Raw genomic sequence first — 25,062 nt, 5'->3', positions numbered from 1 at the left:
TAATAAAGTGATTAATGTTTACATTGGTAATGGGGAAAGTATTATATGGATTAATTTTAATATAATATTCAAAATATATAGATACTCCTTTAAGAAGACTATCGCAGTATATCACTAAAAATATTGGTATATATCGTAATTACTTTAAACATGCTTAAATTATTAGGTTTGCTTCATAAAATGTTCAAAATACGACTTATTTACCTTTTATAATTTTTTCCTTTTATAATTAAAATTTTGGAATTCCCTAGTAATCTTCAGAAATTATTTGTGAAAGTGTAATTCATAATGACATACTATCCAACTTACATATAATTCTACTATATGATATAGAGATAGTTTTATTGTAGAATTATATATAAGTTGGATTGCTTGATAGGGCCTGGTGATTAGAGCGCTCGACTCACAATCTACGAGTTGCTGGTTCGAATCCCATCACCGAACATGCTTGCTCTTTAAGCCATGGGGGCGTTATAAAGTGACAGTCAATCCCACAATTCAATTAAAGTAGCCCAAAAGTTTGCGGTGATGGTGTAAATTAACTGTCTTCCTTCTAGTTATAACTTCTAAATTAAGGACGACTAGAGCTTCGTGCGAAATTCAACAAACTGTATTACATTGATTTTCTTGGGAGATCTTTCGTAATTCAGGCTGTCTTGGACACAAACTAATTTGTTAGAATCGGCAATTTAATAATCCAAGCATTTTTCTCAATATAAAGTGTATTTAATTGGTATAAGTACTTAATAAAATATTATTTTATAGATTAAATAATCGCGATTATGGACTTAAGTTATAAGTACAGCCGTTAACTGCAATTCTGTCTAACTGATGTTTTGGTTTAACTTTCTCACTCGAGATTTATATCTTATGAAAGATTTACATTGTAATTAATATAATTCTTGCAATAAATTCTTCATAACTGTAACTTAACTGGCAAGTTTTTCAAACTAAACGTTGTTAACTTGCATCTCATTTTTCTGTTGAGTTATTGTATGTTTTTTAAATGTTAATACAATTTATCTTAATAAGTTCTTGTTAATCTCTTGTGATTAATGGCTAAATATTTTTAAAAATTTCTCAGTTAACCTCAGTTTTCGTGAAAGTCAAACACCAAGTAAAACAGTGATTTAGATTTGTTGATTTCATAATAATTTATCAATTTTAATTCATTAGATACTGCAGAAACTGTGAAAAAAAACATAACAGACACAACTTTATCTCCCACTATTTTTGAATCTGATAACGCACTGTATAAATTGTTTATCTGGAGAGAATATCTTACCCTACCGAATAACTGAAAAAAATAAATTAACATTAATAAATAGTGTAAATTAAAAATATATATATATATATATTTACAATAGAAATCTATTGTCGGATTTGTTAGTTTAATTGACAATTAATAAAGATTAAGATTTATTATGTGAAATTCAGTTTTATAGAAAGTGTAATTTAGTCTTTCAACACATGGATATAGTTATCCGAATAGTAGGAAAAGTATAAACATATTTCTATAGAAACACTACTAGAAGATTTACTGAAAGCTAAATCATTTGTGATGCTAGAATTATAATTTATCGGACAATCGATTTTCCACCTAGGGTAACGATTTATTAAGACAACTCCAGAAGTATGTTGATTAAGACGTAAACGAAAACGTTTTAGTGGGTGGTTACACAGCAGTAAGCAACGACGTATTTCACTTTCAAACCAACGTTAATCGTGACTTCCTGTAGGGCTCAAATACTAAACGTCTGACTGATTTAAACTTTAATGCAAGCGGGTCCAACATATGTAGAGCTTGGGGAAGTGACAGGGGATATAAAACGTTAGACTTATAAACTTCGTTTTGAATATTTATGTGGAATTAGTATATTGATTTAAAATAGATTGTTTAATTAACCTTTAAAATCGTTTCACATTAGCATGATCTTTTTCTAACGTCAGTAACTCCATATATATATATATATACTCATCAAGGTAAAGATAAAAAAAGAGAAAGATTCTTTATGCACAAAGTTTCATTCATTATTATATATCATTTTCTTTTTTCTCCCTCAACTCTTTGTACAATCTTGGCTAAGAAGCAGAATTTATGTTTGAAATGTGTCTCTGGAAAGAGCTTAAATAGATGCTTTGAGGAACATTTTATTTAATTCTTACTTTGCGTTATTTAGTAGACGCAGAAAAACTGACGCCTCATACAATAAAACTCTACGAAAGACGGGCTGATTGCTCGTTGTTCTTTAGAAAAGAAAACACCTTGGTTGGTAAGGTACCCTATTTTTCATGTTATTTCAACAGCATGCTCAAGTATATAGAAAAAAGTAAAAACAAAATGGGTAAGAAAATAATTTCAACAATCAGACAGTCAAGGGAATGCTTGCATTTTTGAGTTGTATCAAAATGCTACCGATAATTTACACTTTTTGCTTACTATTACGTGCTAAAAATATTATTTGCCTGAAATACACAGCAAGGAGCTCTTCAAAAATGAAAGTGTGAACTATACAGAAATAATCTGCAAATCCGATTAGTGCGCTTATACTCCTGAGCTTGAACATGCGTTTAGTCCAGAAAAAAAATAGCAATGTATCTTTCCAAACAATAAGAAAGGTGTAAGTATCCTTAAATACAAGTAATATGGAATGCTATACTATATCTAGCTATTCTTGGGGACAAAGATAGCGTATATTTATTATAATTCCTTGGGCTAATTTTAAATAGTTACTAAGAAATAATAATAAGAATTATCTATGATTTTTATTTTTATTTTAACAGTCTTTCAAATATTTCTGTACCATAGCAGTAAACTTGCTATGTGGAATTAGTTTAAACACAAACCTTTTAAGACCATGACGTTTCTGATCGTTAGTATTATCTTTATATCATACGATTGTTTGTTTGTTTGTTATCGATTTCGCGCAAAGCTACACGAGGACTATCTGTGCTAGCCGTCCCTAATTTAGCAGTGTAAGACTAGAGGGAAGGCAGCTAGTCATCACAACCCACCGCCAACTCTTGGGCTACGCTTTTACCAACGAATAATGGGATTGACCGTCACATTACAACACCCCACGGCTGGAAGGGCGAGCATGTTTGGTGGGATGGCGATTCGAACCCGCGACCCGCAGATTGCGAGTCAAATGCCCTAACCATTTGGTCATGGTCGTACGATCAGAGGCGTGAACTCGTTTAGGTTTATCTGTGTTAGCCAGAAGAAATGAAATTGTTAGTAAGTATAATGTTTTTTTTATGTCCATTCTCAGACAATTTATGATAAGCAGTCTGAAAACTTAAGCTCACTAACTAATCTGTCAGTTATTAAAAAAAATCAGGGAAAAATATTGATATCAAATAATCTTCTCCCAATAGGCAGTATCTATCATTTACATTTAAAGTTTCAAAATAAACAAGTTATTACTCAGGCTAAGGACATGTTTTATTTAAATCTCTTCTTTATAATTTTCGCATTGATTGATTATATTTCGAATTAAAATATATCAATTTTGAAAAATGGTTAACCAGAAATTGCTCCGCCATTTCTCCATTTGGAACGTTTAAGAACAATGAAATATATCTTTATATGTTTCAAACAATGGGTTAAAAATAACTTCTTCTGATCACAGAAACAATTAATTTACGAATAACTGAACCATTAATTTAATCATTTCAAATATCAACTTCTAGTGTTTTCGCTTTCCAAAAACAAAAACCTGGTAAGGAAATTACCTAGATTACCTAGATACATCGTGTTCTGTTTTTAACTGTACAGTTACATATATTGATTAACATAAGGTACGATAATCAATATCTATTGATGTTTTAATAGAGAATGAATCTAAGGTAATTTATATAAAACTCGAAAGACATTACTTACGTTCAGAAATGAGACGTTCTCTAATTTCCCAAGCAAAAATTGTTGGATTTTCTCGCTTGTACTGCTCTATTTTAGATACTACCGCTGGAGTCGCTACCTTTGGTTTACTTCCTCCTATAACACCTGGTCGTAAAGATCCTGTTTCATAATATCGCCCTACAAAAGAAAATAAATTTTCATTCTGAAAAATATAGTAGAAGGGAGTTGAAAATTCTAGAATTTTAAAGTTATGCTTTTTTAAAATACTGCAAATAAAGTATTTTTATCAGTTGTTAATATCCTACGTTGTTAATAAATAAAGTTAAAAAGAAGACATAGTTAAGCAGGCAACAATTTTATATCCATATTTTCCAAAGTACCTTTGATGGAAAATATTTGCTTATTACACTTTAGGTTATTTCAGGCACTGCGTCATGTTATATAATTTTACGTTAGTAATAATAACTACATATGTACTGCATTTTGTGGTCTTGAATAGATGACAAAGTATATGACCGACCATACACATAAAAGGGGGCATTAAAGCATCAAAGCGATTCTCAGATATAATATTTCAGTGGTTGTACTTAAAAAAAAAGGTAGAACCGGTAATAAAAGTTTTTATTTTTGGTACTGCGATTGTGAACTGTACGACTCGGAAATAATTATACATATTTTTGGTAATCTAAATAGATGTCTGTGGTTCATGTCTGCAGGGGCTACATTTTCCACACACACAAAGAACTTGACGCAAAACCACATGAGAGTTTCCTTTGGTCAGTAACTGATTTTTTTCTGTTGACTGTACTGTAAACAATTTTGTAGGCATCAGTAAAGAGCTTGATCCGTTTTAGTTGTGAGCATCAATGTAGCGTAGCAAGTTGTATAAAAATACAAGTTAACTCCTAACTCACCGTTTTGAAGGTAAGTACGTCACAAATAAATCACAATGTTTTCTTTACATATAAATAATGATTGCAAACTTTTATGTATACTCTCAGCATTATTCCCTTTAGAGCTATCACTGTTTTACTTATATAGAAACTTTTCTTTGGTGAGTAAAACCAGAGGTAATTAGTAGGTAAATTCTTCTAAAGACTTTCACGGTGTTGGAAGTTAACAAAGAAATGTGGCACTCTTATCTTGAGTTGTTTGATATAATATTGACCGTTTATTCATTCAAAATGTTTCTTGATAATACTTCTGGCACTATACAGGCTTGGTTTCCTCCTGGGTAGAAATGTTAGTCACTAGTACGGGCAATTGAAACTTTTCAATCTTCAGATCAATTTAACTTTTGCGATATTTAAGACAACTAACACGAGCTTAATAGAGTGGTTAAACTGTTGCACACGTTTTCAATGTTTCACTCCTCTTCTCTAGCTATTGAAGATTACCTATTCAACCACTCTGTTACCACTTATTTACAGTTTCATGCGTTCTTTTAGGGTCACTTACCGTTGAATAGGTAATCTTCAATAGCTAGAGAAGAGGAGTGAAACATTGAAAACGTTTGTAACTGTTTAACCACTCTGTTACCACTTATTTACAGTTTCATGTGTTCTTTTGGAGTCACTTACCGTTAAGCAGTTGCACACGTTTTCAATGTTTCCCTCCTCTTCTCTAGCTATTGAAGATTACCTACTCAACGGTAAGTGACTCCAAAAGAACGCATGAATCTGTAAATAAGCATCTCAAAACATTTTTTAATAATGCCTCAAATATACAATACTTTTCGCAGTCATACTCCCGTACTTTTAAATGCAAGACAGTTATAATGATGGACTTCTTACCTAGTTGTTATTAGTTTTCTTAGGGCTTCTAATTTCTATTTCCGCATCATATTTACAATCTGGATTTATCTCTATGCGCATTTTATATCCACAAACAATATCTTATTTGAAATAAAACTGTTTAATCTAATATATATATATATATATATTGCACCTTTTTATTCAAAGTATACATGGTTATTAAGAATTTTTTGTTAGCTTTTAAACTCATTTATGGAGAGTAGGAGATGTCTCAGTCCAACTTGAAAATACCAATAACAACGTGTGTGTATGCACTGAAATTCACCCAGAAATACAACTACAGTAATTTCACTGGCAGCAGAATGGTAGATTGAATCAATTGTATTGTAGATGATTATATAAAACAAGATATAGACGGGGAAATCATATTCTAATTGTTGTTTTATTACTTAAATTAACTCTTGTTTTGTTTCTTTTATTTTGGTTCAATTTCTTCAGGACAAGTTTATAATACCTCTTTATTTTGACAAACATTTGTCATCCATTAACTTCTTTACTTTGCTAGCAAATAAAAAACAAAGGAAAGACTAATAGGCAGACATCATTGAAAACGTTTCAATAACTTTATCTCCAACTCTTATAAAGTTGATCTCCTTGCGCATAATTGCGTGTTCAAGAATCTTGTGCAAGGTAATGAAAGAAGATAGGAGATTTGTGTTTTCGTTTCTAATACAACATGCTAACTTGTAGCTAAGATATTACTATTTCTTTATGAAATGACAAGACTACATATTTATTTACAAACTCGTCTAAAACAGATGCTAGGAGTCTGTCCTAGGCATGTCTAGGTTAAAGTATTTGGGAACAATAAATAAATACTGCGAATTTAGGTGTTTCAAGAGTACAAAAAAAAAAAACATTACAATAAACCTGTAACATATTTTCGATCTTTATATGAAAACTGACGAATAGGAGGTGGATATGCACTTTTCATTCCAGGAAGTTTGGTTGAGTATGTTAAGAGTGAAGTGCTAAAATCAACTGCAGACTTACATAATGTAGCGTCAGATGACTTCTAACTTAAGGTTTTACACGTCTGTTTTATCTGAAAGAGTCATTGCAATATTTACTAAACAAAAATATACAATAAATGGATTTGTGCCACTGAATGGTACAGAAAGAACATTAGATAAGTTATTTAGTTCTGGAAGGATTAAGAATAGCCCTGCTATGATGTAAGATATTTTTCTTTACTTCTTCACAGAAAAAAGCTTTTTTCAATTTGTTTATTATTTAATGCATATATATATATATATATATATAAATTTGCCTTTGTTCAAGTGAAAAAATTAACAAGTCACAACTTAAAAATTTGGTATAAAATTCTGCACGATAGTGTTTCAATCGGAAAAATTATTTTCCTGTTCAGTAAAACTTGGCACTAATAAAATGAGGCTGGGCAATCACGTAAGTTATGATATATAATATACTTATTACTCTTGTTTCTCGAGTTAACTGCACCATCACATGAAATATCTAAAGGATATATAATCTTGCAGGTTTCTCGGTGTTATTCCGAAAAGAGTCAGAAATGTTATCTTGACGACTATCAAAAAAGCAATACACTAATTTAGTAGGGTGCTTTTCCTCGGTTATGAACCTAAACTTATCAAAGAGAAAAGAAAGATAACCAAGAAGTTTTGGGTTAATTATTTTGTTTACTTTTTGGAAATACATTTAAGTACTGCGACAGGTATAATATTTGATGTTTTTTATGATAGATATGTTCTGTTTTAACTTACTTTAACCTAAGCAATTTACTAACATTGTTTTCAAACGATACAAAGCTAGAGGATTTTATTATACCAACTATACACTACAGAAAAAGAGTAATTGGCTATTATGTTATACGACTTGCTGGATGTATAAATTCAATTATATGTGTTTCTCGTAATTCAGTCTATTGATTGAAATTACATGTCCTAATTACATTTTGTACGGATTACAGAGTGAATATAGTTAGGAATTGTTTCGAAGAAGATTTTTTATTTGTTTATAAGCGCAAAGCCACTCGATAAACTATCTATGCTATGCCCACCGCGTGTATCGAAACCCAAATTTTAACATTATAAGAATTCAGACTTACTGCTGAGCTACCGAATGGGCTTTTTAAGGAGAATACTAATTTAATATATTAGCATCATGATATCTATTCATGGTCTTTCTAAGAACTAATTTCTTAAATAATGTCAAATTTTAAGTTACCTGAAAAACAAAAAGGAATTCTACGCAGCAAAAATTTTAGCCTGAAAATTCGTGTTTAATTTTTATGAAGAAATGTAACATAAATATACTCTTATTTAACTCTAAAGTTAATCTGACATTAAACCATATAAAAAAACATAAAACAGAGGCTTTTACATACCTAATATCTTACTGACTGCAGTTTGTGACGTCAGAAGGTGGCGTGCAAAGTCATAAGGCCGAAGTCCATAAGGAGAATATTCAGAAGGTAATGCCCTAGGTGGCGCCAGTGTATCGCTTAATCGAGAAGTTAGATACATCGGATTGAGACTACCTATTAGATACAAACAATAAAGAAAATTTAGGAGATAAAGTGAAAGACATCGGGGCAAAATAACAGTATTTGCAGGTCGAACCTCTGGCAAAAGCAATGAAAAAATTTAAAGTTTTTTTTTATAGTACATAAAATAAAAGATCGTCCCAACCACCTTTTGTGGTCATTTTGTTATCTGGTTTCGCTTTTTCCTTTAAAAATTAGAATGTATATTGATATCATATCAAATATCATTACGATATATATTCTACGGTACACAGGAAAAAACCATCAAAACATCTAACACCCACTCTCGTAGTAGGTTGACCTCTCTAGGCATTTGTGCTACTTTGATTTCACTGCTCAATGTTGGAGCAGCTTTCCGCAAAGAGTTTTATTGCAGTGAAGTGAATTCGTGCATATCATAATACTTTATTCGGTACGTCGCTCTTCAGTATGACTAGTAGAGCAAACTTTAGTAATAAAGAAAGTTGGACTTTCAACGACTTAGTTTGCTAACGTAATTGCTTCAGTATATCTTTCAAAAACAACAGTAAAATGAGTTGTTTTTGGATTTCTAAGCATAAAAGAGTTGTATTGTGCTTTCTCGCGAATATATTCACTCAAATAAATATTCCTTGTAATATTTGTGCACAAAGTTAGTGTACCAACTGGAACCTGGCAGCCGTGTTCTAACAGTTAAATTAAATTACAGTAATCACTCAACATATTACAACTATTTCGATAGAATGACTTAATTTTCATTCAAAAGCGAGGCACTGCCATCTCAGTTCTCCACAAAGGCTATTCGCATACCCATTAACAAATATCTTTCACCAAATCAAACAATAACTAACAAGAAAATATAGCTACATGCAAAAAAAAACAAACAAATTAAAAGTGGTCAATTATAATAGCAGAAAAAAACGAAATACATTTCTAATCTTTGCCGAAGAAGAAAAGATCAATCTAGCTTGAAATAGCATAGCACTGTTCTAGGGAAATTATGATACATAATTTATATGAAAAGGGAAATCACATTGTGTTTAATATACATATAAACCAGAAGAGTATAATAAATACGCTACAAACTTATGTGAATGTATTATAACAGTATAAAACTATGGGGAAGTTGATAAATCAGTAAGCAAGCAATCTCACATATGTGTTTTGTTATACTATTCAAAGGTAAATATATTTTATCCCATTTTTGCCTATTTCAGTATATATTAAGTAGAGGCATCTGGAGAAGTGATTAAAATAAAATAAACTTACATCCTTTCAACAGATCAACAAAAAAGGACTAGTTCCAGAAGAAATGATCAACTCCATTTTTTTCTTTTTATAACTACATGCCCAATATGGCGTTCGCATGAATATGAAGCCATGCCAAAAGAACAAATATAAGCTTTTCGCTTATCATCTACGCGCTTCTGAGACTGGATCAATACCCGCGAATCTATATATTCGCCAGATGATTGGGTGAGGGAAGCGTGGACGTTGGTTGATAGTTTCAGTTCTAGTTATCTGTTTTATGGTGGGTTCGAGGAATAGGCCAATCAAATATTGCTTACGTCCATTATAACCTTTCCTATGCTAGAGCAAATATTGCGTGATTTACAAGACTCCATTACTTATGAACTGGAATAGCTTAATCCATCTTTTATTCCATGTTAAAGGTGATGTGTTGTTTCTCATTTTTGAAGGGCGGAGTAGTTGAGCAGAAAGTCGTTTAAGAAAGAACGACGTCAATCATTGACGTCACAAGGTACTATGTATTTTGGCTAAATGGTCTGTAAGTACCTCGTATATGAACTAGGAACATGATATATTCAATATTTCTAGATTCGTTTCAATCATAAAATCATGTAACTCTTACTAATTACCATATCCATGTTATCATGTTCAAAACAAGATGAACTGGTTTGAAAACAAAAGAGTTCAATGTAAGTTATGACATGAACCGAACTTTTAGGTTTTTAAAGATACATCATTTTGGAGAATTTATATGTCTTCATAGTGAACACATTTTAATTTGCCAAGTATCTTCTTAAAGTTTATATTTGAGTTGGATTTTACGAAATACATCTTGATGTGATTATATCTTGTCACGTAACATACACAGAAGTTTATTTATCTTTTTTTTTTTGGTTCAACCTCGGTGAAAGTTAACTTTGAATTTTTATATTAATGAAAAAACCTCCTTCTTACGTTAAGCAATTTTATGACTGTTAATCTTCATGTTAGTAGAACAGAGAAAATTTAATTTTACGTCGTATAGTTCATTGAAATTTATTGAAACAACAACAAAACAAAAAATATATCAAATTCATCAGACTGAGTAATGTTTCAAAGTTTCATAAGTTTTCTTTTTATTTGACATTATCAGAAAATGCAAATCATTCTCCGAATAGGCAGATGGAGTGCTTTTGTTCATGACTTTGAGTCTATTTTTGTAACGTTTTTCAGTTTTTTGATGTTGGATAGCCACTAATGTAAATACATGAAAACTTATAATCATATTTAATTATAGTGTATTGATTATTTGTATGGATTTCTGGAGCATATGACTAGTGTTCTTTGTTTTGTAAAAGATGACATACTTCAGATTTCTTTATACTTAATTCCTTTAAATCGTGTTATTATTTAAAACTAATTTGGATACTTTTTGGTTTATTCTAAGAAGATTATTTTTCATTGTGAGATTAGTATACAGATTTAGGACCTATTTAATTCTTCAAAGCTGGACGAACATCATATCAGATGTTATTAAAAGGGTGTCAAGCTGATCATTCATTGTTTTCTATCAATTACTGAATTTATAAGTTAATTTTCAGTTCTGATATATTTAATTAACTTATTGTTATTAATATTTTGTACAACACTTAAAAATATGTATTTAGAAAACATTTATATATTTTCTAAACTGTATCGTTGATAGCGTGAAGTGAAAAGAAATGTGAAATATGTTCTTATAAATTGAGAATTGTTAATGATAGTATATTTTATGTTTTAAAATGATAATAAAAAAGTATTTAATTGAACAATCGTGTGTTTAAAAACAATTATCGATTTTATTCGCTAGTTAGCTTGAATTCACCGAAACTTATAAAACTAATTTGTTTAAATTAATTACAGTTATTTATGTATTATCAAAGGTGACAGTTAGCGATATGATGAACTACACATTATTGACTTGAGTAACAATTTAATTACCACGAGGTGGAGAAATTTCATACGATATTGTTTAAAGTTATGATCATTATTACACAAGTTAAAGTACATTAACAATACGATAATTCATTACAATAAAATCATATTTGTTTTTTAGGGAATGGTACATTGAAATGGCTTGTTACTTGCACAAGAGTGAGGGTTGGTTAATTGTTGTTTTCGTAATTTCATATCTATATATAAAAGCATCCTCAAGGTCACTATTTTAATATGCTCACATACATACGTAGCGATCGAGTTACTTTACTTTTAATATTTTGTCCTTCGTGACTGGGGGTTCTTAATTCCATCTAAAGGATATTACAAGTTCGTATCTAATAGAACTCAATGTTATCTATATTGGAAAATTAATTAGGATTTTCAACCAGAATGGCAACTTATATGGACTCAGCTGTCTAATAGAACTTAATGCCATCTATATTGGAAAAAGTATTAGGACTTTTAACCAAGAACGGCACCTTTTCCTGACTTGACTGTCTGATAGAACTTAGTGCCATCGACATTTGGAAATAAATTACTATTTTCAACCAGAATGGCACCGTATTCAGAGTTGACCTAAAGGGTCATATCAGAAACTCCTAATATTTAGGTATATGTTAAATGTTTTTGTCCTGTTGCCGCAGAAACAGTGGGTGCGCTACAAGAGTGACTGTCAAATCCCACTGTTCCATCACATAAGAAAAGCCCATGAGTTTGCAGTAAGTGGTTATGGGCAAACAGCCTTTGCTTATCTTTGCGCAAAAATTCTGAAACAAACTTGTCCCTCCTAGGAATTGGATTTCTAATTATTGATTCTGGTAATCGAACTTAAAGAATAGTACTGACTGTTGTATGTCCACGTAACTACTTCGCAGAGTGTAGATGCATCTTCAACAAAGTTGGTACGGAGGTTCATTAGGTCCATGCGGGGTGTACATACAAATTTTCAATTTTGCATTTTGCGGTTTTTATGGATAGTTTTTTTTTAACCACTACTTCACCCCTGTTGATGGATGTTCACCAAATTTGGCATGAAGGTTTGTTGAGTCCATGCGAAGATACATGTAAAATTGCGGTTTCACATTCTGTGTTTTGCAGTCTGTATGGGCGTTTTTAACAATTACATATAAGGGAAGCAAGTTTTAATGTCCTAAGATAACCTTTCATTAATCATGAATTTACATAATTTCCGTCCAGGGGACGGTACTCTAACTAGTATATTTATATATTTGTCTGTAAATATATATATATATATTAACGTAAGCGTGTGTGTGTGCGCGCTTGTTTTAAAATCGCAAAGGAAGTGAAAGACAATAAATAGATGTGTTTATATAGTAAGAAATTCAGTGACTTTATATAAAGTAAATAAAGAAACAAATAAATTTAGTCACTGGTGTTTATTTTGTCAGCTTAGTGGACCATCTGATTGTATTTCCTTAATTCTGACAAGGCTTAAATGGTGGACAATGTGTATAAAAACATTTAAACTAGAAAACGTCGAGTAAATTTCCGTATTAATAAAGTTCCTTTAGCATGTTACGAAACAGTACTATAGTTCAAATAAAGCGTAAACTATAAACTTTCACTTAAAAAGCCTCCAGTGGCACAGCGGTATGTCTGCGGACTTACAACGGTAGAAACCGGATTTCGATACCCGTGGTGGGCAGAGCACAGATAGCCCATTGTATATCTTTGTGCTTAATTTCAAACAAACAAACAAATTCACTTAAAAAATGTTAAACCACAAAAAGAGATATACAAAAAATACTTCAAGTCACCGAAATACAAATATACCACCACAGTCTTAGCGAGTGCGAAACAAACAGCGTGACCTTCACAAATGATTATGACAAGTACTTTATATTTATTGAACATAAACACTTTAATTTAGATGCAAGCAACAAAACGGCTTGTTACCCAAAATGCATTGTAAGACTGTGTCGCTACTTTTGATTATCGGAGTTTTATATTTCATGACGTGCTCTCAACGTCATTTCTTCCATTAATGTAAAAATGTGTGTCTGTAATCGATCTAATTGTGATATATTCATAGCCCAAAAACGCCGTATGTAACAAAATATCAAAGTTTGATAAAATAACTTAATAAATCAACGATATAATTATTTGCTAGATGCAGAAATATACTGTTAGATAGATTGATACAGGTAAGAAGAACAAATGAGGTAAATGTTACATGAGCGTTAATGCTCTAACATGTGCATAAAATTCATAATACAATGACACCATTTTCAATACTTGTTGTTACTCTCGTTTCTTCATCTGTGATACTGGATTTCGTTTTTTTATGAAAAATGCATTCTAATTCGAAGATAAAAAACAAAGAACTGTGTTTGAAAATGATCGTAAATACGAATAAAATTCCAAAGAACAGAGAAATATATATATCGATTGGCGACAAAGTGTTATTTTTAAGCTAGCAATACTTAACCTTTTTAGAAATTAGATCTACAATACTGTTATATGTTTTTATGAAATACACTTCACATAACCAGAACTTCCACATAACGACGAATCCATGTATTTACATATAGCTAAAAAATCAAGTTTTACTTAATTCAATCAATATTTCATTTCTTTACATCATTTTACTTTGATGATCCAGATATACGTATACTCAGAGCTCTAACGAAACTTTAAATGTCTGCGAAGCTATCATCTAAACGTGGGAGAAAAAGTGAATACAAGGTAAAACCAGTTTTTCCACGCTTAAGTAGAAGAAAAGCTTTATTGACAAGTTTCCAAACCTATTTCAGTCATCAAGCATCTTAAGCCGATGATAGTCGTAAGAGAAGGTTGAAAGCTTTGTCAATGAAGTTCTGAACGTGGCCAAACCTGTTTGCTGTGTGCTGTGTTGCGTGAATATATTGCACATGTATTTTTTAGCTCACAACTGAAGATAAAAGTACAAAAAACTGACCAAATAACGAATACACAACTGAAGATAAAAGTACAAAAACTGACCAAATAACAAATACACAACTGAAGATAAAAGTACAAAAACTGACCAAATAACGAATACACAGCTGAAGATAAAAGTACAAAAAACGGACCAAATAACGAATACACAACTGAAGATAAAAGTACAAAAACTGACCAAATAACGAATACACAGCTGAAGATAAAATTACAAAAAACTGACCAAATAACGAATACACAACTGAAGATAAAAGTACAAAAACTGACCAAATAACGAATACACAGCTGAAGAAAAAATTACAGAAAATTGTCCAAATAACGAATACACAACTGAAGATAAAAAAAGTACAAAAACTGAACAAGTAACAAATACACAACTGAAGATAAAAGTACAAAACCTGACCAAATAACAAATATTTCTGTATCTAAAATATCATCAGCTATCAATAAGATGGAAAAAATACACAGAAAACATTAAATGAAATGATAACTGTGTACATTTTGATTACGGACGAGCAGGGATTAAAATACTGGATCTGTGCGTCCATAGTTCCGTTTCATTACCGCAAAAACAAACTAAAAAACAATCTTGTTCGTGCTCTAAGGCCATGGATGCGTTTTCGATAGTCAAATCTCACTATACTGTCAGACAAAAGTGGGTCAATAGTTGGCGGTTGGTGCTGTTGACTAGCTGTCATCCCTGTATTCTATCAATTCAAAAGTAGGGACGGCTGGTGCAGCTACCTTTTGAATAGTTATATGCATAAATCGGAAACAAGCAAGTAATGCCTGGATTTTAAGTCTCAGTTATAAAAAAAGTTTAAACGTTGGAATACTGACAAATAACAAGGAGATAGTTAACAACTATAATTATAAAGTTATTTTGGAATTCCACTGCGCGTATCGAAACCTTATCTTTAGTGTTATAAGCCCCCAAACTTACTGCTTTTTGGAAAGAAGCCCTAAGGTTTGTAAAGTATCCATCAGCTTCTAAAAAACAAAATGAGAACTAAGTGGTCACAACTTGCATATAATCTCAACCTAATGGTTATGTTACCACAATTGAATATAGATGATCCGTTAAAATCTTCTCAGATATGATAGTTATAAGACCTGACGATATTATGAACAATAGCTTAGCAAAGAAAAAAGAAGAAAAGAAAGAAAAAATAAATAAATGACTTCGTACCTCTGAAAACTTTGAAATTATAACTTAGGAAATATGACATCATTTTCCTATTATAGTTTACTACCTTCTAATTTGGTTCTAAGAATAGATTTAATTTTCAAAATATCACCACTTCTGGACAGGGATAACGTAATTTTTTATTCTCTTAATGAGAATAATGCTTAGAAATATGTCTGCTTGACATCAGTTTAGGAGAAAAACTTTAAGGGATACAACTTGAAATAGAAATTATATAAGTTATATATGATAGGTATCACAAGGAAATAATCACAAGATACAACTTGAAATACAAATTATATAAGTTATATATGATAGGTATCACAAGGAAATCGTTACAAGATACAACTTGAAATAAAAATTATGTAAGTTATGTATGATAGGTATCACAAGGCAATTATCATGCGGTAAATAACACAATACGTTTTTGATGAGTATGTTTAAGTATGTATCGTACTTAATTGTGTTGTCAGTAATGTGTCGGTAATTAGATTTTCGTGCAGCTACCGTTGAAAAAAAGAATGAAGCGAAATTGATATATTTGATTATTCTTATCACTCCCATACACAAATATGTAACTTTATACTATGTACAAATAACCATGCAAGTCCCTGTTACATACGAATAACCATATAAGTTTGTGTTACACGTGTGTAAAATTCCATAAATCTGTATAATATATGAATAATCATAATAACATTAATCTGTAACACGTACAAGTAATCACAATAATCCCCAATGAATAAGACTTTTCTGAGCAGAAGTTCTTCGAACATTATTTTACTTTACTTATTTCAGATGTTACTTTCTGATCGTGTTGCTACAGGAGTCCCGAATGTTAAGACACAAGATTGGGATTTCTTATCCACATTGCTTTATAACTCACAAACTTTTGGTCACCTTTCTAGGAGCTCAGATACTTAAAGTTCTTTATTAATTAACTCTCAGAAAATCCACAGACTGAAATTTCAAAAGACTGCAACTGAATCATATAAGTAAAATAATAAAATAACAAACAAAGGTAAAAGTCGGTTTCATGCTGTAATATATACATTTATCGTTCACGTTAAAAGCCTACACCAATACAATAATTTCTAGTTAATTTTCCACTCACAGTTCTATAAATTGTATTATTCAGTTTTTTCCTTGTGGTTACATAGTGTGAAGTTTGCCATACAATATTTATTTTGATACTGGGGGTCTTGGGTATACACTAATTTTCCTATAGTAACATGGAAAAAGGTTCATACCGTAAAACCTATATATATATATATTGCTTTGTAAAAATACTAAAATAATGCAAACTTGTTATTATCACATACGTTATTTAAGTGATAGTATTTAAATACCTATTTTACATAAGTTGCTATAGCCAATGTTTATTTCCCAACTATCGCGTAAAGTTTGACAAAGAACTATTTGCTTTTAGCCGTTTCTAATTTTGAATTGTTAAACAAGAAGGAGGGCAACTAGTCAACAGTGCCCACAACTAAATCTTGAACTACTCTCGTTTGATGTAATTGTCACTCTTATAGAGCACCTGCGTCCCGAAAATGCGGAGCGCATTTTTGCGGCAACGAGCCGTGAACTATGGACTCGCGCTAACCACTAGGCTACGCCCACCCTTTGCTTCAAACTACATCGATAGATCTTTGTTTGTTGTATACAACTTTTACAATATAACGATAACGGATGTCATTCTATAAATAACAGAATTTGCTATTATATTTGGTGCATGACGTGAAAAAACTTTTTATACCACATGATGTGAAGGACTTTTGATCTCAACGATTTAATATAAATTGATTTTTATGTCTATATTTGTTTGTTTGTAATTAAGCACAAAGCTACAAAATGGGCTATCTGTGCTCTGCCCACAACGGGTATCGAAACCCGGATTCTAGCGTTGTAAGTCCGCAGACATACTGCTGTGCTACTGGGGGGTTTATGTCTATAGCGTGAAGAGATCTTTCATATATAAAGTACGAAAAATTACTTTGATCTCTTACAAAAAGTTTTAATCTCTGAAAAATAAAGAATGATTTCGGCATATCGTGTAAAAAGTGCTGTTATTTTTACAATTATAGCACAAAACGAAATAAAGACATTTGATATGTATAACCTTCCGGAATAAACCCACTTGATGGCATTCTTCCCGATATAACTATTCATTAAGTGTCTCTTATAAACATTTAAAAAGAAACTATTATAAATGTTTTAAAATTTCGTCTCAGTAATGTTGATTACGTTGAACGGTGTATTCGAACAGAATAACAAAAAATATTTTATTAATTTAAAACAACCAAGTACTCCAAATAATATTTCTTTACTTACTGTTAGCATTACAAATTATTGTTACTTACCAAATCGTATGTTATCATAGTTACTACAGTTTGTTTTCGACAAGATATGGCTATTAGAAACAATAAATATTCGAGCATGTGCACATAATTAGACACCAAAAAGCACTTTAGAAAAATCGTAAAGTCAGTTATCAGAAGTTTTACATAATTATGAATAATATAAAGCAAAATTATATTTCTCACAATATTTGACTCAAATACCGACAATGTGGAGTGTTTTACTTGTTCAATGTTCCCTACAATTCCCTATTTATTAGTATTTTAACCACCAATCTAAAAAAATGAAGGAGATTTTTTATGGTATCTGAAGTTAATCAATATTGGTAAATGTTCATACATTTCTGTAAGTAACATTTCCAAGGAGAATATTTAGACACAATAAACTTTTAAAGTGTTTCTTTGCAAAAACATATAAAAACTGTTAGAATCTACAGACACACACACATTCAGATTTAAAGTTGTTATTAACGTCAAGCGAAATATTTTCCTGTCAACGAGCAAATTGTTAAGTATAATTTAATCATATTAAAGCAATATGGTGGCACATAACTACTTATATATCAAAAATGTGTTTTTTTACACATTAATACAGTTTATACTCACAGAATTATTTAAAAATAAATGCGTTTTTAGTTTATGTGCTAATCTTAAGAGAACCCATTTCAAACCTATTTGTGAAATCAATTCTTTAAAGTAGCGAGTCTTAGATAAAAATTCTTTATCCACATAAAAACTATTTAAAAACCTATATATAGTTAGTGTAATATTACAAGTATAGGTCCAGAAATAATCTAAAATCCCAGTCTATTAATATTATGCAACATATTTCTGCTTTATTCTAGACCTTTGAAGGTGTAGGACGAACATAATACACGGAAATCACGGATGTTAAAGTGAACAGAAAGAATAAGAAACAAGAAGTTTGGCATCTATCGACACGGTGGGATATGTCCTGCCATGAGGTTAACCTTCCCAGCAGTGATTAACAGCAATACATGAAAGGCGACATAATAGTAGTTCTACTTAATAATAATAAACATAACTTAATAAAATTGAAGAAAGACTTATTGTACATTTGTATGCATAATTTGTTTGTATTACATCAAAAATAGTTGTGACATACTTTACAACTTTCTTTCTAGATATTAATCACGGTAACAGAAGATGTTAAGAACTAAAACATTTTGATCATAGAAAATAATCATTGTTTGACGTAGAATAATCATTATCACTTTTATCCTGAACATTTTTATATCATACTATGTCGTAATATAAACCCTTACGAAAGAGTGAAACATATATTTTATGATATTATTTTCGAAAACAAGTGACAGGATGCGTAATTGTTTTTTTCTGTTTCAATATTAATAACTATTCAATGACTGTTTGGATACAACATTGCGGGTGAAGTCTGTTTTAAAAATGCAAATGACTCAAAGATATAAGTAGCTCAACGATATGTTTAAATTAGACAGATGAACTTGTACTTTGTAAAACTTGTTTGACGAAGACAATTGTTTGAGTTAGTACTCAAAATACGGGCGTGAGAAGATATTTCTTTTTATAAGTGGCTAATTATCAAAGAACTATAAGCTTGGGTATTTTGGTATATTCATGCTATTGCTTTTTTGTGCACATGAGATAGTTTCTTACAACCCAAATTAAATGGGTTCAGAATATCACAACAAATAACTTATTTTTTCCACATGTATTAAAAACTTGAACTTCTTTGGCTAAACTAAATTAATGTTTCTCGTGACAGTCAGAGTTCAATGACTACACTCCAATTTGTCCAGAGATTAGATTAACTCGACATATTTGTGCAACAATGATGGTGGTAAAACAAATTACGCTCACCAAAAAAATGAAAGCAACAATTGACAATATTTATCTAATATTCCATCTGGTATTAATTCAAATATTTGAAATAATGGGTAGAAAATTTGATGCTAAATTCCTTAGAAAGCAACTGAAATAAACCCCATAGTGAGAATGTTATAATATATGTACTAGTGACATTTCGTGCTTTGATCACAAGGATCCATATGATATAAGAGATAGTATTCAAAATAAATAGAAAATAACCAGCATGCTGTTCAGAAAATAAAATCACGCGTAGTTATACTTTTGTTTATAGATTATACATTTACTTGAAAACCGAGTGAGAAAACTAATATATGAGAAATACTTGTTTATTTGTTTATTTTAACTATGCATAAAGCTACACAAGGGCTATCTGTGCTCTGCCCACCACGGGTATCGAAATCCGGATTCTAGCGTTGTAAGTCAGCAGACATACCGCTGTGCCAGTGGGGGGGGGGGGGGCTTGAGAAATGCATATCCACGCAACATTGAATACGTATTCTTCAGACAACTTTTATATAGTGTCAATATCAACACATATTTTAGTGTGTAGTAATCGGATGTGATTCAGTTGATCTTAATAAATAAATAAGAAATGTGTCCTTGGTGAGATATCTGTGAAATATACCGTAACGGTTATCCAGTTTATAAACATTTATCATATTTTTACTTCAATTTTATAATTATTTTCTACACGCTAAAAAGAGAGATTTCAGTCTTTAATGGGCATGAAGTTACACCCAAAAATGTGTGAATTCACATTTTTCTGCGGAAAAATTTACTTCACAGCAACAAAGTATCAAAAATTTATATTTTCAAAAAGACACGCTTCACAGAAGTAATTGTAGGTGACACATTTTGAAGTTACTGTCCTCAAATAAATTATGTTCATAATTATTTGTAGTGATCATAAAGTTATCTTATTATGTATTATGTTAATGATTGTTTTTTAATTTTTCTTACGTGACTTTCCTTTTTTTTATAAATTCACACCTTATTATACACAACTGGAGTGCAAACTTTTATTTGTTCTAAATTTACACTCTTAAGGATGTATATTCTCACCTTGCCAGCAACAAGAGTTTTATTTGTTGGAATCGCAACCCACTCGCACCTTTTTCTCTGAATGTATACCATTAATCCCTATTTCCGAGTTATCAGCTGCTGACATACTTTGCCCTATGCAGCTTTAACGCTTGTGTCAAGCTTACAACTGTTTAGAGAGAGACAATGCAGTTAATCTTAATAAGTCTTGTTCTCAATAACTCCACAGCTTTTTTAATAAACATTATATCCATACAGATGGATATACTTAAGTTTTCTGTATCTCATATATTAGTTAATCAATTTAACTGCGTTCACAAATTATGTTTTTTGTAGTAATCGTAAATCTAAGATAAGAGAGAAAACTTACATCTGTTTTGTTGTACATAACTGTCGAAAATAAGTTCAACTATCTATACAACAATATGCATTGTCATTCAATCAATAGCTTAAACTTGTTGATAATATTAAGGCCATGTGTGCTGTTGGTTATGAGAAAGATTCTACTTTACAAAAGGATTAGGTTATTTGGTGAGTTGGTTGAATAAATGACAGATGGTTTTTAATTGTAATAACTACAATGGATTATTATAATTAAATTACAAGTATAATTCTGATGGAGTTAACCTTAACAGTGTTATGGTAGAAAATTATATAATGTCCTATTCGATCATTCACTAAAGCCATTTAAGTACACTTTTAAGTTGTATCTGCAGAAATGCTGAATTTAAGTATAAAGAGATTATAATTTCATTGTATAGGTCATTGGTTAGATCTCCTTTGGAGTATTATGTTCAATCTTGGGGTTCTTGCCTTAGGAAGGACATTGAATTGTTAGAAATAGTTCAGAGGAGGGCTACTAGGATGATACACAGGATGGAAAGGTTGTCATCTGAGGACAGGTTGATATCTCTGAAACTGTTTTCTTTTGAAGAAAAATAATAATAGGGGATCTGATTGAGGTTTTTAAAGGATGTTACGGAAATTGATAGTGTCGATGCATTACCTTTTTTGTATTTAACTGTGAAAATGGTAAGACTAGGGGACACAAATAGAACTTTAGGTAGGGTAGGAGTCATTGTCAGCTAAGACAGTTTTATTTTCTAATAGTGTGGTTAACCTTTAGAATGGGTAGCCTTCAGATTTGGTGGATGTAGTACGTTTAAGGGCGTTCATGGGAAAGTTTGTTAAGTATTCAAATGATAAGTGCTGGCTTTGAGTGTATTTTTTTAAAATTAATTTAGTTTAGTTTAGTGGATGGGACAGCCTAGATGGACCAACGCGTATCTTGTTGTCCTTATATTTTATGTTGTGTATTAGGTTATTTAACGACACATGATTCTGGAATTTCAAAATTATTCTCTACCAAACCTTCTACTTTCCTATCTATGTCCTGTTTAGTAGAAAACCGAATTCCGTGAAATATTTTTTTATTCATCTTTCTCATGATCAAAGGAGCTAAAATCGATTGCAGTAATTAATGTAAAAGTCATTTATATTGAGTAATTAAAACAAGACTGTAGTAACTGTTTTGTTTTAAATTATTATTTTTGTTAGATAGATACATGGATAGGTAGATCCCATAAACAAAAGCTTGTTTTATTTGTTTTAGAGCAAAGCCATTGGGTTATCTGCTGTGTTCACCGAGGGGAAACGAACATCGAATTTTAGCGTTGTGAGTCCCTAAACTTATCGCTGATCTACGGGGGGACCACCATGATCAAAATATAAAGTACAGGACTTAATGTAAATTCGAATAATATATTTATAAGTTTCTTTGAATTGTGATATTTTGATTAATTTGTAAAAATAGTGTAAAAGTATGAAATACTTTAAATAATCACGAATGTCCAGGAAAATTCACATATATATATATATATATATATATATCATATGTGTGTGTGTGTTTGAAATTCAATTGCGTATGCGTTTCACTGACTTGTAAAGTTCGTCGAAAAACTAGTTGCAAGTCACCATATAAACTAAATATTAACAACTTTTACCTTAAATATTAACAACCTAAACCTTAATTCAAAAGTGAGCTTGCAATATCTGTGTTAATTAACATCCGGGAATAAAAACTGAGTCATCGACTTCGTAGCGAATAAATGCTGATCTGTCATATACACATACCAACTAACTCTACACATTTACGCTTACTAACTACATACTTAATCATCGTTTGTTTCCTGGTCGATTTAGTTCTCGAAAAAGAACTTGTAAGAAGTAAGACATTGAAATTTAAATGCCTCTAGGGTAATTACCGAGACTGCGGTAAAACGTATATGAATAGGGGGGATATTGAATATTAAACACAAACTTCTTTAGACAAAGGCTCTATCTGCCTGTGGCTTTGAGGAATGATGTAAGATTTAACAGCCAAATTTTTAACACACAACCTGTACGTTTTCACTGTATCACTAGATACTAAAAATTAGTTTTTTTTTTAATACGTGTAGAAACGTACAAAACAATACTTTTACGTTATTAGTACCTTCGAAAACTTTATAAATTTATGTTCGACAGAAAAAGAAATTAATTGTCCATTGACAAAGATAAAACCCTCATTGTGAACACGCGCAAAGACACAGTTTTTCATAATCATTAGAGCACTTCTAATGTTCATTATGTAACATTTAGATTTTCTCGCAGAATTTTAATAACTTGGGATTTTTATTCGTATTTCTTATTAGAAATCCGGAAACTTACATCTATATGTGAACTATGTTACAAATTATTTCATACAGGTGCCAGTTTTGGGTAATCCCGTAGCTTTGGTAAATGGAAAAAAAAGACGTATGGTTGAATTGGGAATTATAAAATGTTCTGAAATATCGTTTATGTACATATATTACCCAATTCTAATTCTTATACATTCAACTTAAATTTCACATGTCACAATTAAGGTTTAAATCGCGTATTGATATATATAACGATTGAGATGAAAACTCGGTTCTTAATCAAAGCTGTAAATTTTGCAGGTCGGATTACTGTATGTCAGTTAGCCTTATAAAGTGTTGTTGGTCATCGTAATGTCTATGCTATGTTATAACATGTGGGGCACGTGTAGCAGTTACTTGTATGAATGTTTTTTATTTCATGTAAAACAAGTCTGCAGTTAAAACTATTACCCTGTGAAGAATACTTGTATCGTAAATATTGTTATATATATACTTTTACAATATTGTTATTTAAAAAATATACTGCATTCCTACCTGACAATAATGGAGAAGTCGTGACGTTACAGGTGAAAGCTGGTGGCGTTGTTACCTCGCCGGACCCGTACACAGCGTTCGGAGAGAAATCCAGGGGCCGCTGAGGAGAAACCGCCGTTGGAGCCGAAGCGTGAGGATAGTGCACCATGCCGGGCACAGCGGCCGAAGTTACGGTGGATGTGCCGGCAGACGAGGCAAACGAAAGAGCAATGCCTTTTCGAAAAGAGGACGCCAAAGAATGTGTAATGGGCACCGCGGGTGGCGATATGGAACGTTTAGGAACGCTCAAGTCCATTAAAGTTGTGGGAGGAATCTAAGGATGGCGAATCCAAAAGACAGAGTTGGTTTAAGACAAGTCTTCATAAGCTCACCACAGATTAGTTTACAGTTTGACGAGAAACACTGTCTTGAATAAAACCGTACTTTGCCGAAATAATTGTAATTTAGTTCGAAGTGAAAGCTTGATTTTTGTTGGATTAAGAATGCTAATTCAAGTGTTAAAAATTATAGTTAGAATGCAGTGAAGTTCACTTGAAGTAAGAAAATAAAACAGACGCAAGTAAAAAGTAGAACTGCCTTCTAAGTTGATAACCCTCGAAGTCCTATGTTCCAACAGGTGTAACGGTTTGTTCGTAGCTTGCTATAGGCAAATCTTCTTTCAACTCAGTATGATGGTTCATTAATGTTCATAACGTAATTAGGTTAAATGTGAATTTTCATTGGCTTTTGTGGCTCCCAACCTCAAGTCGTCTAGTCTAACGCTTGGCTGAGTCTCTTCGGCTCCACCTGTCAAGAAACAGAGAACGAGAGTATAGTGAGAAAACCAGTAGCTGTTGGGCTCGTGGTGTGCAATCTCCGCCTCGGGCTATTGAATTCACTGCTCAACTAAGTATCTTGCTATCCAAAAGAAGATCAAACAAGACGGCGCGTGTTCGTGCAACTACATTTAAAAAAACAACACGACCCTATAGCTACTCGTTACCTAGAAGGATGTGCAAAAGCATGCCCAAGCTCCGTCCTTTCAATTACTGTAATTCATTATCACTGAAGAAGCAATCTACCTGCCAT

The 25,062-nt window shown here is 31.5% G+C and overlaps 1 protein-coding gene across 1 annotated transcript in view; it reads right to left on the bottom strand.

Moving 5' to 3' along the window:
- Positions 1-24,142, bottom strand: part of LOC106459442 (paired box protein Pax-6-like) — an 86,998-nt gene extending 62,856 nt beyond the window's left edge. Inside the window, exons 1-3 of the mRNA XM_022385939.1 lie at positions 23,995-24,142; positions 8,042-8,194; positions 3,884-4,039 (exon numbers count right to left, since the gene is read on the bottom strand). Coding sequence (XP_022241647.1) covers positions 3,884-4,039; positions 8,042-8,194; positions 23,995-24,142 — 457 coding nt within the window. The remainder of the gene's footprint in view (positions 1-3,883; positions 4,040-8,041; positions 8,195-23,994) is intronic.
- Between the last annotated feature and the right edge of the window lie 920 nt (positions 24,143-25,062).

This window comes from Limulus polyphemus, unplaced genomic scaffold (genome assembly GCF_000517525.1).
Source record: "Limulus polyphemus unplaced genomic scaffold, Limulus_polyphemus-2.1.2 Scaffold609, whole genome shotgun sequence".
NCBI classification, from domain to species: domain Eukaryota; kingdom Metazoa; phylum Arthropoda; class Merostomata; order Xiphosura; family Limulidae; genus Limulus; species Limulus polyphemus.
Note: the sequence above shows the minus strand (reverse complement) of the source record. Positions and strands in the feature narration are given on the sequence as shown.